The 24,119-nt window shown below is 39.6% G+C and overlaps 2 protein-coding genes across 18 annotated transcripts in view; one reads left to right on the top strand and one right to left on the bottom strand.

Annotated features, from left to right (window-relative positions):
• The window catches only part of ABCB11 (ATP binding cassette subfamily B member 11), a 59,125-nt gene extending 44,350 nt beyond the window's left edge, over window positions 1-14,775 (top strand). For 5 of the 9 annotated variants that reach the window (XM_051623998.1, XM_051624000.1, XM_051623999.1 and 2 more), the window contains 11 exons: window positions 286-421; window positions 1,854-2,015; window positions 5,559-5,663; window positions 5,762-5,923; window positions 7,921-8,124; window positions 10,251-10,492; window positions 10,583-10,739; window positions 11,671-11,868; window positions 12,664-12,870; window positions 13,700-13,846; window positions 14,168-14,775. In XM_051623998.1, the coding sequence (XP_051479958.1) occupies window positions 286-421; window positions 1,854-2,015; window positions 5,559-5,663; window positions 5,762-5,923; window positions 7,921-8,124; window positions 10,251-10,492; window positions 10,583-10,739; window positions 11,671-11,868; window positions 12,664-12,870; window positions 13,700-13,846; window positions 14,168-14,368 (1,921 nt within the window). In that variant the 3' untranslated portion in view covers window positions 14,369-14,775. Of the gene's footprint in view, window positions 1-285; window positions 422-1,853; window positions 2,016-2,949; window positions 3,079-5,558; window positions 5,664-5,736; window positions 5,924-7,920; window positions 8,125-10,250; window positions 10,493-10,582; window positions 10,740-11,670; window positions 11,869-12,663; window positions 12,871-13,699; window positions 13,847-14,167 lie in introns of those variants that run through there. The other 4 variants (XM_051624007.1, XM_051624008.1, XM_051624004.1 and 1 more) reach the window with 4 other exon arrangements.
• G6PC2 (glucose-6-phosphatase catalytic subunit 2) overlaps window positions 10,294-24,119 on the bottom strand; it is a 39,430-nt gene continuing 25,604 nt past the window's right edge. For 3 of the 9 annotated variants that reach the window (XM_051624014.1, XM_051624017.1, XM_051624018.1), the window contains exons 2-6: window positions 23,406-23,479; window positions 22,973-23,082; window positions 20,298-20,409; window positions 18,835-18,950; window positions 16,551-17,673 (exon numbers count right to left, since the gene is read on the bottom strand). In XM_051624014.1, the coding sequence (XP_051479974.1) occupies window positions 17,162-17,673; window positions 18,835-18,950; window positions 20,298-20,409; window positions 22,973-23,082; window positions 23,406-23,479 (924 nt within the window). In that variant the 3' untranslated portion in view covers window positions 16,551-17,161. Of the gene's footprint in view, window positions 16,408-16,550; window positions 17,674-18,834; window positions 18,951-20,297; window positions 20,410-22,972; window positions 23,083-23,405; window positions 23,698-24,119 lie in introns of those variants that run through there. The other 6 variants (XM_051624015.1, XM_051624019.1, XM_051624016.1 and 3 more) reach the window with 6 other exon arrangements.

The following is a 24,119-nucleotide window of genomic DNA, read 5'->3' as shown; positions in this document are numbered from 1 at the left end:
AGTAGGATGAACCACAATTTTGCTTAAAACATACACAGTGCAGGGAACATGTAACAGCTGAGTGACAGGGGTGGAATATGATTTTGAAAAGTATTTGTCCCTGTTGTGGAATATTTTCCTCTCAAGAAGTTGAGAGAACATAGAAAAAAGAAAGAAAATGTCAATGGGATTCCTACAGTTTGCTTCAGTGAATCCTGATTTAGTTACTATGGAAACTGCACCTGCTTTGCAAGCAAGAGATGTTACTGAGCTGTGAAGAACAGACCATTTCTATCCTTTTTACAGAGCTTCACTTCGACAGCGCTCCAGATCTCAGCTCTCTAATGTGGTCCCTGACCCTCCATTATCCATTGCAAGAGATCATGCAGAGCCTACATATATTATGCCTTCTTGTGGAGAATATGATGGACAAGAGAAAAAGGTCAGGTCCAGTAGTTTGTTATTAGATTTTTCAACTGAACCGATTATATTACTTGGTAATGATAACTTGTAGATATGTTATAATAGTCATTGGCAGATACATCTACTTGCATTAATCCTTTTCTCTACTTAAACAAAACCACAGCTTTAGTTCTTCTCTTCTGTGTAAACCCTAGGCTATATTTTGATAAGTTTAAAAAGTTAAACTGTTAAGTTTATTGGCCCACATAAAATCTCTAGCAGAGCATGACCTGCTGGTATATGGATACATGTTGTGGATTAGGTTGAAAAAGATATGTTCATAAAAGATGAATTAACTGACAGAAAGCAAAATGCTTAGTCTGTGAAATGTAATAGCTGGGCAGTGACATAAATGACACTGCTTCTTGCTCAATAAAGAGTAAATTTGCTTCCATCTCAAAATCATCTGGAGAGTTGAGTAAATGGAGACCTCACTGCAGCCTGGCCCAGAGTCCTTTCCTTGACAGTGTCCTTGTGCAATCAGCTAGCATAGTAAATAAAGACAGTGTACCATAAAATTATGCAGAGTATGTAGGAATATACACAATGGGCTTCTAAAGTACTTATGAAGCCCTCTGCACCAATTTGAATGGCTATGGTGGTTTAGTGCAGAGAGCAGAAATCAGAAGTCCCTGTTCTTGCTGTTGCTAAGTCTGTTCTGTGGATAAACAGAAGGCATTCATGCTGTCACTCTGGCACTAGCTCAGAAGGAAGAGAAAATACAAGATGCTTCTACCCATTCATCCTTGCACATTTACAGCAGGTAGGTCTTCACCATGTCTGTTTTGTCTGGGCATTTCCAGCCATATGAACTGAGGGAGATGAGCAGAGCTCAGTTTACTGAGTGTTACAAAAGTTCTGCTCAAATCAAACTGCAGGGTAACTTACAATTTGATGAGGAATATTCTGATCTTACTGAGAATAATTATGGGAATTCAGCATATAGTCTTACATTTCACAGAAGGGAGGCATAATAAGCATGTTTGAAGCCTGAATCCAGCTTTCACTCTGACATCTTCCTTGTTTTAATTATATAGCATATCTGTTAATTAGATGCAAAGCCTCATCACCCACAATACTTTAATATTAAAGAAGATTCGATGAGTGACAGAAAAAGCCTCTTGTGAGGAAGAAGAATCATAGAACTATTTAGGTTGGAAAAGACCCATGGGATCACCGAGTCCAACCATCATCCCTACTCTACAAAGTTCTCCCCTAAACCATATCCACCAACACCACATCCAAATGGCCCTTAAACACATCCAGGGATGGTGACTCAACCACCTCCCTGGGAAGCCTATTCCAGTGTCTAACCACTCCTTCTGTGAATTTTTTTTTCCTAATGTCCAGTCGAAGTTTAGGTTTTGGCACTGAATGTTGCATCACACCTCATCTGTTTTTTTTTTTTTTAGGCATCTGATGTTGTGGAGGAAGATGTCAAGCCTGTACCATTTACCAGAATTTTGAAATACAATGTCTCTGAATGGCCATACCTGGTGCTTGGATCTCTGGCAGCAGCAGTGAATGGAGCCGTCAATCCACTTTATGCTTTGTTATTCAGTCAGATTCTTGGGGTATGTGTTGCTAACATTTAAAAGTATATTTTAGCTCTGAAGCAGGAGGGAGTGAATATATGATGCAGAACTTGATGTGTTTTTGGGCAGATCTTTAGATCTTATCAAGTAAATGGGGTTAGCCTTCTTGCCTATAAGCAATTATTCCGGAGTGATACTTATATCACTGTCATCACACTATAATTTGAGCTGTTTGAAGGGGGTAGGTTCATTAGCATTTTATAATGGGTTCTTTGTTATCTCTCTCATTCACTTTGCAGGAACTATTTGGTGTGGGTTTCTATACTTGCATACAATTTATTTTAGATAAGACAAGATGTACCTCATGTGCAGGTACAGTGGATAAAGAGAGGGAAATGCAGAGGTCCTTCCCTGCAGAATTTTTATTCTGCAGACTTGGCCAAGCCTTTGAGAAGGCTTTAGATCAGATAAAAAAATACTGAACTTTTTTGTTCATATATTTCAGGCAGCTCTTTGCTGCCTGCTCCCTGCAGAATGCCCAGGAAGAGGTAGATAATTGAAACAGGGTTCATAGCTGCCAGCAAAAAGTAGACTTGCATCAACAAGCAGGTAAAACCTGGCATTCTCTAAAGGATGCAGTACCATCAAAATGCACAACCTCACTTGAAGCTTTTCAAGAGTTGAACCATGACTGTTTTCCTTCAAAAGCTTGCTATAATAGAAAGAGGATGCTTCTCCTTTCATAAAACAGCTTTTTTTGGGAAATATTTGCCAAGGTGGTGGGAAGCTGAGGGGCTGCCTGAAGAAATTTAGTGCTGCTCTAATACCTAGGAAAGTGTCCTAAATTTTCAAGAATTAGGAGGATAGAGAAAATGACATATTAACTGGGAAGAAAATGGGAATGCCTGTATCATTTGGGTACCCACCTGGGATAGAATAAAACTTGTGTTGTGATTCCCAATTACTTGTTTAGGTCATGTTCGGTACATATGTGTGCAAAGAATGCATGACCTAAAGGCCAGACACTCTTCTAGAAGCTGGAAGTCCAAAACCTTTCAGGCAGGGAAGAGTGCATGAATGAATGAATTCCCCAGCATCTGAGGTAATGATTAGAAAAGAGAAAATGCTCCTAATAGCAGTGCTAGGCATCTATCAAAGGAAAGATTGACCTTTTGCTGTTTGTTTTTTTTGGGGGAGGTTGTTTTGGCTTAGACATTTCTTTCTGGGAAGTTACTCAGGACTTTGAATCACATTTATTTTCAGCTTGAGGTTTGCTAGCTGAGAGCCAGGGAGGGGCAGAGCAAAATATGTTCCAGTCTCTGTTGATCCACTTACTGGCTTCTGGCCAATGTGCTTGGCCTTTTAGCCGTAGATGTGCTACCTCTAAACACTTTTTGAGTGCCCAGACCTCATGTCAAGGACTGTGGCTTTCACTAGACAGCAGGTGAGACACTGGTATGTGCATTCTGGAATGAGTCTAACCTTTGGTTCCTTTTGAAAGAGATTTTCCAGACATGGGGAGATGTGGGGCTGACATCATCCTGCAAGATGCTAAATGCCTTCCTTGCTAAGGATGAATTCCTTCTCTTGAAGGTCTCAGTCTGTCAAAGGAGAGAGGCTGCAAGAAAAAAGCCATAATGAACACGAGCAAAGTCCAACATCTGTACTTCATTATTAATAAATTTAAAACATTTCTGCTGGTGCCAGCACAGTCAAGTAGATGGAATATGCATCTGCTTTCCAAGCTGTCTGAATATCTGCAATGACGTTGTGACAGACACGTGGGCTTGCACTTGGTGACCAATATGCTGGTGAAATGAGGGGGAAAATACCCAAAACTATGAAATGCAAGGATAAAATTACCACAGTCCACCTTGAAGATTCTCAGAAATTGATCTCAAAAAGTGAATGAAGAACTGGGTATGTCTTCTGATCAGTTCAGATCAGAAGTGAACCTTTGGAACAAAGTTCTCAGTAGTTTCTCCTTACTGTGCTTTGGTTCCCACTGTGGAACTGTCTCAGAGTATGGGCAATGGATCCTTTCCAGTGAAACACGACTGGAAGATGTGCTCTGATTGCTATGGGGCATGTAGTCCATGGCCCAGATAAAAGATAGTCCAGGATGAAACTGCGGAAACTTGTATAATCTGAACATGGACACTGCAGCAAAAACTCTTTCCTTTTATAGACGTGATACTGTTCTCTGTGCTACATGTTACTGTTAATCTGTGTTATTTTTTAAAATCAAGAACATAGGTCAAAACCATAGCTGAACATGCTATCCAACTGCAGAATGGGATAGTTCAAGTCTACAGGACAGATACAGGAAAAAATAACCTAGGGTCCTAGGACAAGCGTTTATTTCTCTTTTCAATGCTCAGTTTTGTATTTATCACATTGCTATTTCTTTTTTTCAAATTCATGCTCTAATTCCTCCCTGTTACTTTGATGCATAGCTCATTCTCAACTGTAAATAACGTGGGTTGACCTTTTAAGACTAGTACTTAAGTTTATTTTTCTGGCATTTTTATATTTTGCAGTTGTAATGAAAACTCCTTGTTCTCTTTCTACCATTAAATACTTACCTAGAAGAGTTTAAGCTGGTTTTGATATAAGTAAAAGTCAAATGCATAAGTTTTTTTTAGTTACACCTTACTGATAACAGGTTGAGAGAGTAGTCAGTTTATAATAATTTTTACCTCTGAAATCCTATTTGCATTAATTTAGTGGAGAAGTACAAACATAACCCGTGGCTTAAACCTGCAAGTAGCAGAAGTAGTTTAACAGCTTCAGGTAGGTTAACTGACTGACACATCAACTGCTCTGACTGAAAGGAATTGCTAAAGGATGGCTACTTAGATTTGAACAACTACTTCAGCAGCAGCCAGTAATGCTGGCAGGTGTTGAAAAAGACCAGATATTAACAGAGAAAAGGAAAATACAATGGAGACTGGAGCAGAATGGGGTGGAGGGGCTCTATTTTAAGCACTAATGTTTTTTCTTAAGTACCCAGTAGTAAGTGATGTAAGTGAACTGCTCATATCCACATTCCTTCAGTATAAGACAATAGGTTCCTCTTGAAGCCTACTTATAGCAATTATATATCCATTAGTGTTGTGCAAGGACAGTTATGCTAGGGTACAATTATTTAGACAGGCTTCATTTTTTATGGGTCAAATAAAGCTGCAATTGTCATAGATCAGAGAGGAGGTAGGGAAGCTGCTGCACTGCTGCTTTGTCACTAGGCTATTTCTTTCATTATGGTTCTCTGGTTAGCACATTGGATCTTGCTTACAGTAGGGGAATGATTGATTATTTTAAGTAGGGATAGGCAGGTAATAGCAGTATGTGCAGACACTGGGTGCAATAAACTTGTTTAACAGGAGTAAAAACTATTGTGTTACACCTTAGGAAAAAAAGGAATCAGGCCTTTGCAAGGGGTGAGGGAGACCTCTGTGTTCTGGCTTTGGTTCTAGGGTGGGCTTTTGCACTTGGCAATATGGAGTCACAAATAAACTTCACACACAGCAAAGCTGACACTTTACTGTGATCTCACTCTTTTTAAAAATTTTTTCCCCAAAGACCTTCTCCATTCTTGATGAAAACGAACAGAGGATCCAGATCAATGGTGTCTGCGTGCTTTTTGTCTGTGTTGGAATTCTTTCATTTTTCACACAGTTTCTACAGGTAAGAGCAGCCCAATATGTGTATGTTTTGTTTCTGATCCCTTACTCTGCATGTATCTCCTTCTGTACAATAGTTGTGTTTTCTCCTGTGCTCCCCAGGGATACACCTTTGCCAAGTCTGGTGAGCTGCTTACTCGACGGCTGAGGAAAATCGGTTTCCAGGCAATGCTAGGGCAGGACATTGGTTGGTTTGATGACCGGAAGAACAGCCCTGGTGCTTTGACTACAAGACTTGCAACAGATGCCTCACAGGTCCAAGGGGTAAGACCTGGTAGCTTAAGAATTGTTTTACTATAAGCTGACTGAAGGCCCAGTTTGGCACATTGTCACAGAACTAAACTAGCATGCAACCAGCAAGGTCAGTGTAGATCAGTCTTTAGCCAGTCAATTAAGCTATTTCTATTTATCATAGGTTGTTAACATTGAACTATATTCACTGTATTTGCCTAAAAGTACAAATAGGGTCACAATTTACTGCCTGTTCCTCCTGTCTGTATTACCAGAACAAGTAAAAAATCCATGAAATGCCAACCGTTGATGGAACTGGAAGGAGCATCCAGTGCAGAAGTTTTTATTTCTTTTTTTCTGGAGATGAATGAGATTTTTGTCACAATGCTTAACTGTTGCTTTCAAAAACACGTCAGTCTAGTATTTTAGTGACATCCATCACTAATCATGTTTTCAGCATGGTATTGTGCTGCTTGTGGCAGGTTTTATTTAACTGCCAGTCCACTTGAAAAAGTGTACAGTGCTGGCTGGTGTTCCAGCTGGGGAATCTTGCAGCCAGTTTTAGTGTGACTTATTATTTGGGAAAGTGAACCATTAACTCCATGTGTTGTGCTTCTTAGTGGATGAGGGTTAAATCACGCTGAGTTAAGAATGTTACCTGTCTGAATGGATGCTTTGGTAAAAGTGAGTCAGATGCTGTTTTGCTCGGCTCCAATTTGGCAAGCAATTTTGTAGAAATGAAGAAGGAAGCATCCAGATATTTTGGTTATAAAATTTGTCCTGTTTCAGCTTGTCTAAAGATGGTAGGTGAGCTTTTAAAAAATGGAGATTTTATGACTGTAAAGGAGAAATCACAGAAGAGGTTCCCAAAACCCTTGTCAGCAGCACTTTTTACAAAACCAGAGAAACCAGCTGCAAGCCTCTTCAGCCCTTACAGGCACTTGCAGGGCATATTGTAATTGAAATAAGGGAAGTTGTAAATCACTGACTGAACCATTTAATAGCCTTCTAAGGGACACCTTTGTTCTAAGCTCAGGTAGAGCAGTGGGCACAGCCATTAAACCCACAGCTCCAGGGGAACAACACAGAGCTACTTGAGCAGCAGCATCTCCACCTTTCACTGCCTGGCACAGAGTGTAGGCAACTGCTGCTGCTGTAGAGCGAGCTGAGTATGAGAAGGTGCACATAAGTGTCCAGGGTCTGAAAATGTCTCACCAGGAGTAGGAAGTAGACTCTTGGTGTGTGTGTATTGGGGTGTTAGAGCTGCAGGATCCAGGTAAGAGCAGTCCTACAGCTGCTCCTTTTTGTAGTCTTTGCAGAGCTGGAAGATGTACCTTCCACCATGGCCAGGCCCAAGGCACCTTGCCCTGTTGATACAGGTTAGAAAAGCAGATGAGGAACATTTTGTGCTGCACTTTCACAACTTGCAAATGAATTAGACATGTATATATTTTTTTTTCTGATAGGAACTAGGTTGCTATGTAGGGCTGCTGTTTACTGCTATGAAAGAAAATAACTTGAGTAAACAAATCAAGTATATTACAAAGAAAAATGTTCTTGAAGTACGTAAGATGAATGTGTTCAATAAAAGTGACGTCAAAGGTGTATTTAAAATCCTTAATAAGGAGGCAGAAATGCAACTTTAATTCATCCTTTCTCAGTGATGTTTCTTACTGCTTTTTGCACAGTTGAGACTTTGTTTTAAAGTTGTAAAAGGGTTCTGTTTATTGCTTAAATCTAGATGGATAAATGTAGGGGCTAAGCAGAAGATTCAGATGAGTAATTCCCCAGGGAACTAATTTCAATAGTCAGATTATTTTTCTCACAATAATTAGAAACAATTTTCTGAGTTCTCAGTGGAAAGTTTGGTGGGTGAAAGGAAGATTGGATGTTTGCAGTTTTTCTCTTGATACAATTAACCTGAGGCATTATATTCAAAGTGGCTAAATCCCAGTACAGTCAGCAGCCTTACGATTATTGAAGTTATTGTTGGAGTACAAGTCACTCATGTCTGTTTCTTTCCTTTGAAGGCAACTGGGTCGCAGATAGGAATGATTGTCAATTCCTTTACCAACATTGGGGTGGCCATGATCATTGCTTTCTACTTCAGCTGGAAACTGAGTTTGGTTATACTGTGTTTCCTGCCATTTTTGGCCTTATCTGGAGCTGTGCAGGCTAAAATGCTGACAGGATTTGCCTCTCAGGACAAGAAAGCGCTGGAAGCTACTGGACGGGTAATGTTATTTAAAATATTTATATTTGCAGCCACAGGTAGTTGAAAAATCAGGGACTTGGGAACATCAGTAATTGAAATGTTATGCAACTGGCAATGTTTTGCAAATAAGTTGTAGTGTTTCAGCTTGTCAAACCTTTGAAACACCATTCGGAACTCCCTAACTGCAAAAGCACTTCCTGTATGGAACGTGACTGATGTTTCAGAAGCTACTGGACTTAATTGGTACACACAGATCCCTCAGCAGTGTGTTTCACCCTTGTCAGATTTTCTTGAAATACCCATTTTTTTAATGCCTTGTAATTATGCTGTCCTCAGAAAGCAGTGAGTTCAGTTAGAAACCCTCACATCTGAGAATTCAGCACTGAACACAGATCAGTACCAGGATTTTAGAGCAGAACTGCTCCTTCAGTGGGCCCTGCGAGTGTACCAGCTTCTTTATCAATGTGTGCTTCTAGATCACAGGCACAATTTTATTTTTATATATGGATTTTAAGGATCAAAATTCTATCAATTCTCATTTCTCAGCTAGTACACAAATATTTTTTTTTAAAAATTCAGATAAGCATTAACACTTTGTATGTTAATTTGTAATAGGATACATAGCACTTTCTCGTAATACTTTAAATTTTGATCCATAGTGAAAATAAACCTGTGTGAATATTAAACCAACCAGCATAAAGCATGAGGAAGGAATTCCCTTCCCTTGGAAAAAAATGTGTTCACGGTTCAGTGATCCCTGACTATAGCCCTCCTTGTTGTTGCTCTCATCCTACTAGCACAGTTAGCAGCATCCCATGCTCTGTTGAGTCTCATGAGCCAAGGCATCAGCTTTTATTCAACAGAATGACACAGAGGCTGGGATGAAAAGGGCCCTCAGTGCTTCAGCAGTTTCAGTGATGACTGATTATGTCTGGTGTTATTTTCTCACTTATTTGCCAGAATTGCATCTCAATGCTAAACACTCTGAATTCTTCCACAGTGATTGCTTATCAGCCATCCTGTACATTGAAAATAACAGAACAATCCAATTCACAGAACTTGCTTATCTGCTCCTTCACGCTGTATGATAACGCAAGAGATATCGACTCTAAATTCTGGCTAGGAGAAAACCCCTGAAATTGGATGGAATGCTTTATTTATATTCATATTTCTTCCTACATGCTGAGAACACTCATAAGCCATATACTGTACTACTGCTTTCCAAAGGAAAATGTCACACTATGAAATTATCAAAGGTCAGGCAAAGTGCAGCATTTAAAGCGAATTTCTTGATAAATTACCTGAGATAAAGAGGGTAAAATTAGGATCAAAAAAACTGTCAGTTTGCTTCTGTAGAAGAACCTGGAATGCTACTTTTCTGGGACAGAAACCCAAATTCTGATTGGCAACAAAGCATAATATAAAGCCTACAATTTAATTAAAACTCCAGAGAACTTTCCATGGGGATTACATAGTATTTTCCTGTTTTGCATTTTTCTGTGTTACATAGGCAAGCATTTGCTTACTCTTTGCCTATGTATGAGGTAAAAATCTTAGATATTAGTTACAGGAATCAAGGTGTCACTATTTATATGTTTCATCTCATCAGGCTTTTTGGACTCATGGACTCAAGAGGGAGGGTAAGCAAGTGAAGAAATGGATTAAATTCCAGTGGTGTTAATTTATGAAACAAAAGCTGGAGATAGTATCCAACTCTTCTCTGTTTATTGCAATAAGTAAAACAAATAAAATAGACATAAACATCTTTAATTAAGAAATGCTTGCAATAAAGGGAGATGGTTTTCCTAAAACTATTTGCTTTTGTGGATGTCCCATTTATTCACATTATGTGAAATAAGTCACAAGGGAGAGCATATGCCCGATTTCCCAAGTGTGCTTACAGTAATTCAGCTCTAGTGGAGCATTAGGAGCATCACTGGTGAGGCTGTTAGTAGGTAATTGCTTGTAGGAAAGTGCCTCTTTAGGTTGGCTGGTATTTGGGGCAGTCTGTTTCATATCTGAATCAAGTTATATATGGCATTAGTGCCCTGTAATCATGAAAGAATCATGTATTTGTGAAAGAGCACAATCTAGTTTTCAAAGTAAAAATCAGGAGCTTTTACCCATATGTTTTTTCTTCTCCAGATCTCCAGTGAAGCCCTCTCTAACATCAGGACTGTAGCTGGGGTAGGGAAAGAGAAAATGTTTATTGACAATTTTGAGAAGCACCTGGATTTGCCCTATAGAGCTGCAATCAAAAAAGCACATGTTTACGGACTCTGCTTCGGCTTTGCCCAGAGCATAGTGTTCATCGCCAATGCCGTCTCCTACAGATACGGAGGGTTCCTTGTTGACACTGAAGGACTCCACTACAGCTTTGTGTTCAGGTGAGAGCCTCTCCAGAAGGGCTGGTCTCGGGGCAGCGTTCAGCTTCTTGATGGCTTCCCAAGAATGACTTGTGTCCCCCTTCCCTGCAGGGTGATCTCTGCTGTCGTGACCAGTGGAACAGCTTTGGGAAGAGCTTCTTCCTACACCCCAAACTATGCCAAAGCCAAAACATCTGCTGCACGCTTTTTTCAACTGGTTGATCGTCTTCCTAAAATCAGCGTTTACAGTGAAAACGGGGAAAAATGGGTAAGAGCAGAGATGAGAAATTTGTGATGTCATTCAGCCCAAATAGTAATTGAGAAGCCAGTGAGATCACTGCTTTACAGAAAGGTGATGCAGATTGTATAGCTGTTGCTTTGCTCTTTTGGACTAGACAGCAGGGGTAATCCAAGTGTGGCTGTTAGGAATCTGTCAGTGTAAAACTCCTGTAGACTGGAACGGAACCAATTTGGATGACTTACAGAATGGATTATGTTTTCTTTCTGCTCTACACCTTGCACATAAACCTGACTATGTCTGGTTTATACTGGAGACTTTTTTTCCATTCACCTCAAAATGTTGGGGGTGCTCGTGAGGAGGCAAATCATCTTGGAGTCAGACAAAATGAAAATGCTCAATCTTTGGTGAACTGGAAAGTCAGACCCAAAAAATTAAAAGTTTGGTTTTGATACTTTTTTCAGATCTAAAATAAAATTTAATAGTTACAAGCAAATGAAGTATATTAATTCCCTTCAGAGTTCTGTAAGAGTTTAAGAGTTTTGGGAAAATTGACCTGAATTCATGTATTAACCTTGCAAAGTTAAATTGATTTAATTTTTTTAATCAAATACAGCTTTGCACAAATATATTTGGGCTATCACCAAATTCCCACTTACACAGTGTCTGTATTAAAATAAAGAACTTACCGCTTTAAGTCCTGTTTCCAGCTGATGCCTCTGACCAGTGCAGTAAGGGAAGTATAAGCAGAGCAACAGTGTGATGACTAATTGCTTCACCTCTAGGGCAGCTACTCCAGTATGGTTTTTATCCCTCTTTCTGGGCTAATTTCACAAGCATTAATGTCATATTTTAAATAAGAGATACAAGAATGGAACCTGAGGAAGAGTTACTTTGTACTTTACAACTCGGATTTGAGCTCGAGCTCACTGTAGTATCTTTCTCAATTTTTTTTCACCAGGATGACTTCAAAGGAGGCATTGAATTTCTTAACTGTAAATTCACATACCCTTCTCGGCCTGATATTCAGGTCCTGAAAGGACTCTCTGTAGCTGTTAAACCTGGACAGACTTTGGCATTTGTTGGAAGTAGTGGCTGTGGTAAGAGCACCAGTGTCCAGCTTCTGGAGCGTTTCTATGACCCTGAGAAAGGAAGTGTGGTAAGCAAAGGAAACGTGGGTTGGGGTGCTGTTTTTTTCAGCAATGCTACAGGGACTCTTTTGAATGTGTCCCCTACTGTGCAGCCTGGCAGTGGTGGCAAATACATATATGCAGCTTGGGCTTCAGCTCCTTCTCGTACAAACATGGACTGTTCTGACAATTCCTGAGTATCATCTCAGATGTATTCAGGCAAGATGAAACAGTACAAACCTCAGGTGTGTAGCCTCATGCATTATGAAGCTATAGGCAGTCACCTGTGTAGCTCCTGTATGAAACATATAATGTGGGAGCACAAGTAAAAATCAAGCCTGAATGGAGCAACAAAGAGTCCCCAACATCTCTAAATATATAGATTCACCATGCAGCTTCTTTGCAGGTTGAATTTGTCTAGATTTAACTTCCAGTTAGTTAACTGCTGATAGCTTTAAACGTTTTTATGTCTTTTCCTCATGTAAATACTAAATCACCTAGTTTGATTTCTCTTTCTTTGAAAAAGTAAGTATGATGAATGTTATGCCAGGAAGGCAACAAAACATGTGCCTAACCTTAAGCAATTAAATTGTTCCCTTGGACTTAAGATTAAGCAAATGGTCTAGTGTTTGGCTGGATCACAGACACATACCTGGAAAATACACATAATGCACAAAGGAGTCAAATACAGGCAAATTCTTCAAATCAGTTGAGTTTACATTTTAGTAATATAGCTAAATAATTTAGTTTTGCCATAAACTCTTTGGGTTTTACAAGTTGTTGTTTTGGAATGATATTTCAGATTTTCTCCTATTTCCTTGTAGTTAGTAGATGGACGTGACACCAAGAAAGTAAACGTACAATTTCTTAGATCAAAAATTGGAATAGTGTCCCAGGAACCTGTGCTGTTTGACTGCAGCATTGCTGATAACATCAAATACGGCAGTAACACCAAAGAGACGACGATGGAAAAAGTCATAGAAGCAGCCCAGATGGCTCAGCTGCATGATTTTGTCATGTCGCTGCCTCATGTAAGTACCTGTGAGGTCCTGGCTGTGGATCTGCAGATAGGTTGCTTGGTGTTCATTGCAGCAGGAGATGCTCCAAACCCAGTTAAAGTTGCTACACACTTGTACCTTTTATTTACATTTACATCTGTAGCAGTGGGAGCAAAGAGAGTGTCATGACCGTTCTTTATGTACATGAGAATTTGTGCGTGAGTTGCTACTGGATTTTTACACAGTAGGCAAATATTTATAAAACTGAAACCAGCAATTACAAGGCTGAACTAGGAGAAAAGGGAAGATTTTTTCAAAGCCCTGGACAAGAAAGCAGCAGCAGCACAGTGCAGCAGTCACTGTTACACTGAGTCAGGATATATAAATCCTGTTCCCAGCTGTGGAAGATGTCGCTAGTGACTAGGCCATGATATTTGAAGCTGGCTACCTAGATGCACTTGAGAAGTATTTAAATGCACCAAAATAATGTAAATCAGAAGAACATAAAAGGTATGAATACCATTTAGGCACTCAAAAAACCCCACTTGTCCAGAAAGCCCTTAAATCACTTTAAACCTCCTTCTTATGCCTCAGACAAATCACCCAACATTTTGCTATCAGCTTTTTCTTCCAAGCATGTCACCAGGCCTGGGGCTCTGGGCCATGTGCACTGCGGCACATGGCTTGGAAACATCTCCCCAGAGCTGTGCATCACTTGTACAGTGGTTCTGCATTGTTTGGTTTTTTAAGGAGGAGGGAGCCATGCTCAGTGCTCTTGCCTCTCTCCAGCTCTTCCTTCAGGTTGTGAACTGGTTGTGTTTGCTTATGCCTGAATAAAATCTTCCTTTTGTCTCTTTTTCAGAAATACGAAACGCATGTTGGGGCTCAAGGATCGCAGCTGTCCCGGGGGCAAAAGCAACGCATCGCTATAGCGAGGGCCATCATACGGGATCCTAAAATTTTACTACTGGATGAAGCTACATCTGCCTTGGACACAGAAAGTGAAAAGGTAAATGCACAGTGCTCAGCAATAAGGGAAAGTTAATACAATGGCTTACAGTGCACAGTGCTCTTTTCTGTTCTATAGGGACATTTTGACTTACTCCACTACATGACTGCAGTGTTACTCCACATTGCTAATTCAGCACTTTCACCTCTAGATCCAGAAAGCAAAATATTAAAAAAGCAGGCAGCTACACAGGCTCTTAGATTGCCAATGAGAGGCAGCACTTTTCCAGAAACATGCATACTAATTCCCTGTGTTTCTCCAGCTCTGAATCCCAGTTTGGTTTGCCTATTTTCACTCCAACACTGTCTCTGTTGCTTTCAGACTGTGCAGGCAGCGCTGGATAAGGCCAGAGAAGGGAGGACCTGCATTGTCATTGCCCACCGCTTGTCCACCATCCAGAATGCAGACATCATCGCTGTGATGTCACAAGGACTCGTTATTGAAAGGGGCACTCATGATGAACTGATGGCCATAGAAGGAGCTTATTATAAGCTTGTCACCACTGGAGCCCCAATTAGCTGAATTACTGTGATTCTAAATTTAAAAGATTCCTTTTCTGCAAGCAAAGACTCCATGGTAGGTGTGGGTACAGTGGTACCCCATTGTGCTACGAAGTGCTCTACAATGGTGTGAGTTCCGTGGTACCCTCAATGTATGCAGCTTTATGCATCTGGCACAACTGTCAGGCACACACAGGGGACTGAGCACAGGCTGTTGCATTTGGAAAGTAGCTTAGCCCACTGCTAAGGGAAAGGAAGCCTGAAAATGGGAAAGATCTCTGATGGTGAGCTGGGAACTGCCACCATGTGCAGTCAGACTGCACAGTCTTGTCCCTCCTCAACTAGCAAATAAGCAAGACTCCATGCTGGTCTTCTGGAAACAGCCATTTGTCTGGGTACACTCTGTGAATAAAAAACCAATCCCAAGAATGATGCTGTGTATCTGAAGGAATCAAATCTCTCCTGACATTTGGTCTGCAGAGGATTACAGCAGATACCCTTACTGTGGGTCCAGAACCTCACGCTGCCACCCCTCCATGCCACTGGTGTCAGCTGTGCTGTTGTGCAGGCTGGGCTCCCGGTGCCTGGCACAGCCCTGCCCCTTCAGCAAAGCCACTGAGTCCTTACCAAGAAGGCAGCTTCACTAAAGTAAGAAAAGCAGTAAAGAAGGGGAACGGAAGATGGTGAGGATCATTTTCCCTGCACTCACCACTCCGATCAAAACTATCAAATTTTGACTTGGATCAAATGATTTAGCTAAATCAATGCAAAATCCTACCATTAATTGTCACAGTTATTTAAACAATTTCTGTTGAAACAGTGCTAGGTAACTTTTTGTTTTTTTCAGAAGGTAAGACAATGGTAAGTATTTTTACAGAAATCATAATTATGTTCAGTAAAGGTGGGGAAAAAAAACAATCCACCAGCCATAATTAGCTCTTTGTATCATGTCAGTGCCATGAAGAACAGACCCTCATGTGCTAGGAGCTTAGAAACATGATGTCTGCTGATAACCCACAGCTTAAAATAGCCAACAGTGCTAGTATGCCCAAACATGCTGCAAGAATCACAGATGACAATCTCCTGCTGCTGGCCATAAAGTGTGAGGAACAGCTGGATCAACCTTCTAGCATTTTATCATGGCTCTGTAGGTCACTCACTGGGAAGGAATAACAAACCACAGAGCATCTTGAATACAGGATAAATCTTTGTCCTACCTCTCTTTCTTCATTATTTGTTTCTAGTCCCATTAGCTTAGTCATTTTGCTTAAGGAGTCACAATTACTGAAAATACTGGTTCCAGGCCAGCTGCTGCAGGAAAAAAAGACTTCAGAGAACCATTACAGAAGACACCAGAAGATGCATAAAACAGACTACTCCTTAGACTGTTAAAAGCAGATTAATAATGTTTTTAAGTCAACACAGTCTTAGCAGGCTCTTAAATAAGGATGTCTGTTTCGGATTTTCTTCTGTAATTTGCATCGTGTTCATTCCCAAGGGCCAACTCAAACTATTCACCTTGTTTTCCCAATTAAACAAGACTCTTTCCATTTCATTTATCCCACAACTAATTTGGAAATCTAGAAGCAATATCATGTTTACATCCTCTAAGCCTTATGACTATCAGCTCATGCACACAGCCTGCATGATCTATATTACAGCTCTATGCTGCTTGTATACCAAGTTTACAAGATGATATCAGCAAAATGTTGTTTAAAGATTGTGCACAGAAAGAGAACATACAACAGTAGGTGCTAAATTAATAAAATGGGAAAGTACCTGTCTTTGCCTATTTAAAGCATCCATTTTAAGGAGCAACATATATTTAACACATCAGTTACTCATGTTCTTAAACCAAGCTGACAAGAATATAAACTTGCAATGACTTAGTCTGCAATCACATTTTCATGATTTATGCAACAAACAGTAATTCAGGCCGATGATGCTTGAAATGAGAGAATTCAGCTCATTTACCTTTGCAATACAGGAGCATGAACAACTTTCCTGGAGGTGATATGCTGAGGTATTTTCATTAGAGACAACCTTCTTCATTTTTTTGCTCTGTGTAGATGTACAGAACCCAAAGATTTGATACACCACATTAACGCATTTTTCAATATCAAAGGTGCAATCTGTATAATTCATGACTTAAGTGACCACTTTCAAAAAGTAAAAATGGAAAAAATCACACAATAATACAAAAATATAGTCTACAGAGTCTAATTGAAATAAATGTTTATTTTTTTTCTCATCTGGCTTAATCAGAAGCTGGTTTGCTCAGGAAGCTCAATAAGTTAAATCTAAAGCCTTGAACTACGCTGGCCTTCACAGTGCCTGGGTACAGCTGTACCATTGCATGTGGTGTGATAATCTCACACCATTATCTAGCAGTTTGGCACATATTATCTATATATAAAAAATTAAATACTGAGTATCACTATATACAACCATCTACAACCAACTATATACACCATCTATCTGGAGATGGACAGAACTATAAGACCACCAAATAGCTACATAAAACTAGTTGATTGTATTTTAAAACTTCATTATGACCCAAAGTATTGGGTAATTGTTAACCATACTGCAGTGTGGTTGCAATACTTCTAGTAATACAATCAGCAATTATTGTTTCTGAGCTGCCAAAGTAATTCTTGAAGATAGTGATTTTGGATGTACTGTTTACTTACCAGGAGCACAGTGAAGATGCAGTGGCATCTCCTTTGGTTAAAACGAGTTAGCAAAACCGCCCGTGTGGAGGGTTCTTGAACAGTTCATATCCATCTCCACATTGCTAAGCATTTGGCAACTTTATCTAATTAAGTTTCTTTTCAGTTGTCCTCATTAATGAGTGGACACAGTAAGGTACCAAGGCAACTACAGTCAGAGGCACAGCTGCACTCTTACAAAAAGAGAGAGCATAGAACAAATACTCAGTATGAGTAGGTATCTTAATGAAATTATACAGCTGCAGTGTAGCTAAAGAAGCAGCTATGCACAAAATGCGGAAACTTATCTTACAGCTGTTTTTACCTTTGCAGCTTGTGATGAACATTTCAGAATTAATTCCAAGACCTAAGCCAAAGAGTGCACCTAAATTCCTCACCAGTCCAGCAAATGGCGTTGTGTCAATGTTTATCCAGTCTGGGTTGGCACACCACTTCTTAGCCTTTGGAACAGACCATAGCAAGTCAATATCAAGATGCTTGAGGACTAGATAAAATCCAAGGGGAAAGATGAAAAGAAACAAGTTTGTCTTGATGTACATTCTCAAGCTTGCTGTCTGAATAGCAGGGGTATGCTCAAATGCTTCTGCCACAAGAATGCCTGTGGATTAGAAACTTGGGGTTACAGGGAACAGCACACTCATACTTTGAAGAAGCACTTTTTATAGCACCCAGTAGAATTTGAATTTTAAAGTCAGAAGAACATATCTATGTAATTTTTTAACAGAGATATACAGGTAGACATTTACCACTTCTGTGGTACATTACAAAACCTGTTCTCCCACACAAAAATGCTGATTTGGAAAAAATAAATTAAATACCAAGCACTACATGGTTTTGATACAAGGCGTGCCATAGGCTGCCTGCATCTCCCAGAGGACAACCTATCAAATATTAGATGTAAGCTAGAGCATTCCTTTTCCACAAGACTCCTCCACTCAAAGACTGGCCCCAGCAATGCAGAATTCAATACCAGTTCCCACACAGGCTTTGAGTGCTGAAGGGAAAGACTACAAACACACATCTTTCTTACTCATTTTATCCTGGCTGTGAAAAGGGAGAGGTGGACTGCAAGCTGGTATCCAGTGCTGCACAGGCTGTTCTGCATCTGTGAAGGAGCACGGGAGCAGGCAGCCCCCACTCAATACTCTGGGCACCCTCTTTAGGATCAGACTGATACTGGAGACACTGTTCATAGTTTGAACTCCCTAAACACCACTTTGAAACATGTTTAAGTCTGAAAAATGTACTTCAGCTTCTACAATCATCCTGAGGAGTCTGCACTGGTAATGTGCCTTTTTCTCTGTTTTGCCCCAGGTCTCTGTCCCTGTGCTTGTCCACAATGCACACATGCTACTTTGTGCCTGGCCGTGACTGAAAGTGAACCAAACAGCTTCCTACTGGGAGGAAAGGTCAGGGCCATATAGAAGCAACCTCCTCTCTGAGCCCTTCCACACAGATAACACAAATAAAGATCAGCTGCAGCCAGTACACACCAGATTGCACTGGTCTGTGGCAGGGTGGACATAGTGCAGTCTGCATCAACTGGCACTGGACAAGGGCTCACTCTCTGTTTGAATTTCAAAGACAGCAGATAGATACTGCCTCACAACTTTTACCTTTAGACTAAAATCAAATCTTTGATCTTCAGAGAGTGAAGAGCACCACTAGAGCTGCAAGCACTACTAAAAATCTCTTGCCTTTTCTCACAATTTTTTCAGGTTTTACATACATGTTGAGAAGAAAAAAATAGCAGCATTACCAGCAAATACTCCAAGAATAACTTGATGAGGGAAATGTGTTGCTATGAATACTCTTGAGATGCACACACTGATCTGGATAATCCAAAAAATACTCCAGAGGAACGACCATGTCAGTCTAAGAGGGAAATGGAAGATGCTTAGAAATTAAGACAATATATTTTACCTAGTAATTTACACCAAGTCCCTTTGTGTCAGTCTCATACTTTTACCAAGCAGAGGTTTACAAGGAGAGAGGTTTAGAATCAGGTAATTAAAAACTGGAAGTCAGAACTAAAACATTATCAAGAGCGGTTGCTCTTGAAGATGCATCTGAAGATGCAGAACCCAGTAGTTTCAGGTCCAATACATCACTTTGGTTTTAGTGATGGAAGTCATCAATGGCAAGTTAAATTAGCACTAGTACCTCAAACATATTTCTCATAATGAAGTCATACTTAAATGTAAAAGTTCAATTATTTGGTGACAAAATTCACAGTGTATGGGATCAACCTTGTCAGGCTTGGAAAGAACAGGCATCAAAGGAATCACAGGACTTCCTCACAGAGCTGAGTAACTTTACACTGAGCTTTGTCAACATTACGTGCACTTGCTTTAAAATGAGGTAAGAAGAACTACTATACATAAAGAACATTAATACTACAATACATGAAGACAATTACTAGAATTCAAAATTTCCAATACTGAAGATGTGACATGACTTTCAGTAGAAGCTGATTCAGAGATATTGTATGCAATGACCGTAAGTTAATAAATACCAGCCTATACAAATTAATAGAATCATAGAATCATAGAATCCTTAGGGGTTGGAAGGGACCTCGAAAGATCATCTAGTCCAACCCCCCCGCCAGAGCAGGGTCACCTAGAGTACATCACACAGGAAGGCGTCCAGGCGGGTTTTCAATGTCTCCAGAGAAGGAGACTCCACAACCTCTCTGGGCAGCCTGTTCCAGTGCTCTGTCACTCTCACAGTAAAAAAATTCTTTCTGATATTCACATTAAACCTCCTATGCTCCAATTTGTATCCATTACTCCTTGTCCTATCACTGGTCATCACTGAAAAAAGCTTAACTCCGTCTTCTTGACACTCACCCTTTATGTATTTGTAAACATTGATGAGGTCACCCCTCAGTCTCCTTTTCTCCAAATTAAAGAGACCCAGCTCTCTCAGCCTTTCCTCATAAGGGAGATGTTCCACTCCCTTAATCATCTTTGTGGCTCTGCGCTGGACTCTTTCCAGCAGTTCCCTGTCCTTGAACTGAGGGGCCCAGAACTGGACACAAATAATAATAAAGCCTCTTAATATTCTTTTTCTTCAGCTGAAGTAGATAATAATAAAGGTTTTGTTTTTGTTACAAACTGGACAAAACAGACTATGAATTTTTGGTTAAAGTAAGTCCATTAAAAACACAGCATGTATATAAAGAAATAACTGTATGAATTAGAATAATGGAAAGACACTGACCTGTGAAGGGTCACTGCTGATTTATCTTTCAATCTAACTGTGTAGCTAAGTGCTGCTGTGACCATCACATACCAGACACAGGAAGATCCCATGGCATGTCCAGATGGGCTCCCTAGTAAAAATAAAAAGGAAATATTCAAGGTTAAAAATTACGACTGTTAATATTTGTTGTGCAGAAAATGTCTACTGGCAGTTACTCAGGCACCTAATCATTTATAAAGCCTTAACAAAGGCTGAAAGAATGTCAACTGCTTCTCAAAAGGTCATTTGCTCATTATCAATTTTTCAGAAGACACAACTGTATGGAATCCAGAATATTTATCTGAAATCAAGTAGCCAGCAGTTTAACCTTCTTATTGGAAAGCACAGTATTTTCCCATTACTTAGCATTGGATAGTGATTTAAAAACAAGAGCATCTAGAGTTCTGTTATGGCTGTAGCATACAACGTAGAAGTTGGCTATGAGGATCAGATAAGAGAGCTACCTTGTAATTAAGGGGAACATGGAGATTTAGCTCTTTGTAACATTCTAAAATAAAGTACCAGTGTAACTATAGATGTTCACCAGGTTTACACTAAAAAAATTGAAATAGGGAAGAAGAGAAAATTAGATCAAAGGACTAGGTCTACATCAGACTTTTACAGCTTGGCTTTCTGTGGAGACCAAAAGCAGTTAAAGAGTTATTTAAATGGTAGAAGAAATAATTTTGGCTGAATAATGTGTTATGACCCAGCACTCCATAGTACATTGCAAAGTAAAAGAATATTTCAGTGAAGCAGCAAAACAGGAATGTCTAGAGAGGACAAGGGCTGGCTCACTGCATTCATTTTTGGTGGTGTTCTTGGCAGTATTTTTAGTAGCAACACTGCCAACTCTGGTTAAGTTTGTAACAGATGTACACTTCTACACCTCACAACTGAAAAAATGGCATGGATAAGGAAACCACAATATTGTATAGCAGCACTGGAAAAGCTTCTCTTTGTTGTCATCTAGGAAAATGCCATCCATGAAAAATGTTTCATAATTCATCTGCAAACTGCCTACTAGAAACAGCATGAATTCCACTTAAGGTTTGTGTATTCTTAAAACCTCACAAATACCAGATAAAAGATGGCTGCAAGGTTTTAGTTCAGTTAATTTCAGAAGTATAAACTAAATTCAGGTCCTAGATTGCCTGCCATGTAGTCATATGAAAAGTTATCTCAGCTTTCCCTTTTGCCAAGCAGCAGAGTTTGGGGTTCAGGCTCTCCCAGCAATATTTGTATACGCCCATCTCACATCTGTGGCTGCTTCTTTAATCTTTTCATACACATTGCATATTTAAAAAGTGTGTGAAGCACCATGTAAGCTCACACAGTGACTGTGTGCACATAACAGCTACACTGACCTCAATAGGCAAATCTGGAGGTGGCAGAAAATGCCATTTTAAGTGCAAATAAGGAACAGATATGATAATGGTACCCACTGGACAGAAATGGGAACACCCTGTTACTTCAGGAAGAAAGTAGTAGGAAGACTGGTTCAATGAATCAAAATGAAACAGTCTGACTGGTTTCAAGCCAGGGCTTGGAAATACATGGTGCTGAATGGGCTCATTTCTGAAGTCTTGAAATAAGACCTGAAGGACCTTAATACTTTGGGTTAGGTCCTAAATTAATTCACTTGACACAGACTGCAGATCACATACAGACCAGGCATTATTCAACCCTGCTTGATACAAGGGCTTAAGCTTCTTATTCAAAATCACAAGGGGATATAATGCAGGATACTGTTAACAAAATACAGCTCTGCAAACCACTTAAAAGCTTGCAGTGGCAGTGACAAGGTGCAAACACATTAATTTTCACAGTCAATATTTTAACGTGCAACAAGTTAAACTGAATTCTGTCCATTACCTCCAAGCAAGTTTACCATATTTCACGCTTGGGTTGCACAAGTTACCTTCAATTCCGCAGTACTGCATTTGAGTTCCACAGAAAAGACAATGAGATACACAAAAGTGAAAAATACATTGAAAAGGTATTTTTTTTTAGAATACCTTTTTCTCCCCATATATTTGTACACATACCCCCCACAAACATTCAGTACAAGTGTCTGGCACTGGGAAGCATGATTCTGTTTTACACTTGAGATAAATTTATGATACACGGTCAATTGTTGATACTGTTGTTTACACTGAACCACCTACTAGCTTTTGTGGTTTAAATAATCCTTTCAATAGTGCACAAGCCCTTGAACTCTAAAACCCTCTGCTCTGTTTTGGAACACTCTTAAATAATGAGGAATTTCTCTCCCCTAGCTGATGTCATTGGCACTGCAACTGTTCCTAAAAGTGACCTCATAAAGCAGGTGTATCCCTCTTTCTGAACAAAGAGCCTAAATTTTTTTTCCTTTCTAATATGCTGGCTCATTCTAGTGGGAGTTATTTTCAAAGCAATCCCCCCCCTCCCTTGCACAGTTTAAAGGCAATGAAGTAAACATTCTTGTTATACAGGAATCAAATACCTATCATATCTTACTTCTTCCTTTTTCTCTTCCTGTGTTTTGGTGCTATTTTAAACATGAGGTCTGGGATTTTAAAATCATGTAAGATCTTCATAGGTCACATTCTCTCCACCCCCAAGAAGTTATTATCTCTATTAAAGGTACCAATATAATTGTCAACGTTCCTTACCTGGTCCAGTTTCACAAGTTATAGGAAACTGTTCAAGGCATGGGCTTGACTGATTGGGATAAATCATTGTTTCTTGCACCCACCAGTATGGGCGATGGCCAAACAAAATCCTGACCCAAAAATAAATAGATAGATAGATAAATGCAATTTAAAAAAATATGCAAGAAGGTCTCAGCAAAGCATGATAAATAATCTTACAAGGACTATTAAGGGTTATATTGCAAAAAAAATTCTATAATAGTTCTATAGATTCTTCTTGCCTTATCAAAAGGTCATTTCAAACACATTTAAATATCTTCATTGTGAATTCCTGTTTTATAATTACAGGGGAAAGTCTACTATTACATTATTCACAGAAAGTTTTCTAAACTTGAGGCACATCTAGTAACCATCATTAAAAATACCAAATTTTAAAATAAATCCAACTTCTTACCATTTAAATATGAGGTTGAACCAATCACCAATAACTGCCACCCATATCATTTTAGTACCAACCACTTGGTTAAGCTGAAACCAAAGAGGAAAATAAATTGAGAATATATTCCGGGGATCTCCAACATGTGACATAAAATTAAGGAAATCCTGGTAAGCCCTGTAGTCCCTCTGTAAATGCTGAATGATAAGCACTCCATTGCTATGAAGGAGATCCATCTTAATTGATTAAACTGTACTTGGAGTAAAGTTCCTTTAATCTTCAGTTTCTAGTGATGGAGAATAAGAACCATGGAAGGGAGCTATTAAAAAGTGAGAGAAGGTGATTGACGTTGCCTTTATATTGTATCGGTGTGGTGTACCCAGCCATTCCTCAAACACGTGGGTCCAAATCTCTGGGAAAGCACACGAGTCTGTTAGCACTGGAAAGCTTTTCTGTTTGCAAATTTTAATTGGAGGAAACTAAGTGAAGTACATGCTGAGCAGCAGCAAATTGTGGGGAAAGTTTTGTGGAAACACAATGCATGACTTATGAAATCCTTTGTATGAACAGTTGGAACATGTTTGCTTGAATTTTTTTCACAGTTCATTTCTCTGCAGGATGGACATTAGTAATGTGTGTACTTCATTAAGTGTTGCCTGTGTAAAGGATAGAGAGAATACACAAATAATTGGTCTTTACAGAACTGTCATGACAGCTGTACATTTCACCGAC

The sequence above is a fragment of the Apus apus genome, chromosome 6, assembly GCF_020740795.1.
Source record: "Apus apus isolate bApuApu2 chromosome 6, bApuApu2.pri.cur, whole genome shotgun sequence".
Taxonomy (NCBI): domain Eukaryota; kingdom Metazoa; phylum Chordata; class Aves; order Apodiformes; family Apodidae; genus Apus; species Apus apus.
This window is presented reverse-complemented; position numbering and strand designations above follow the sequence as displayed.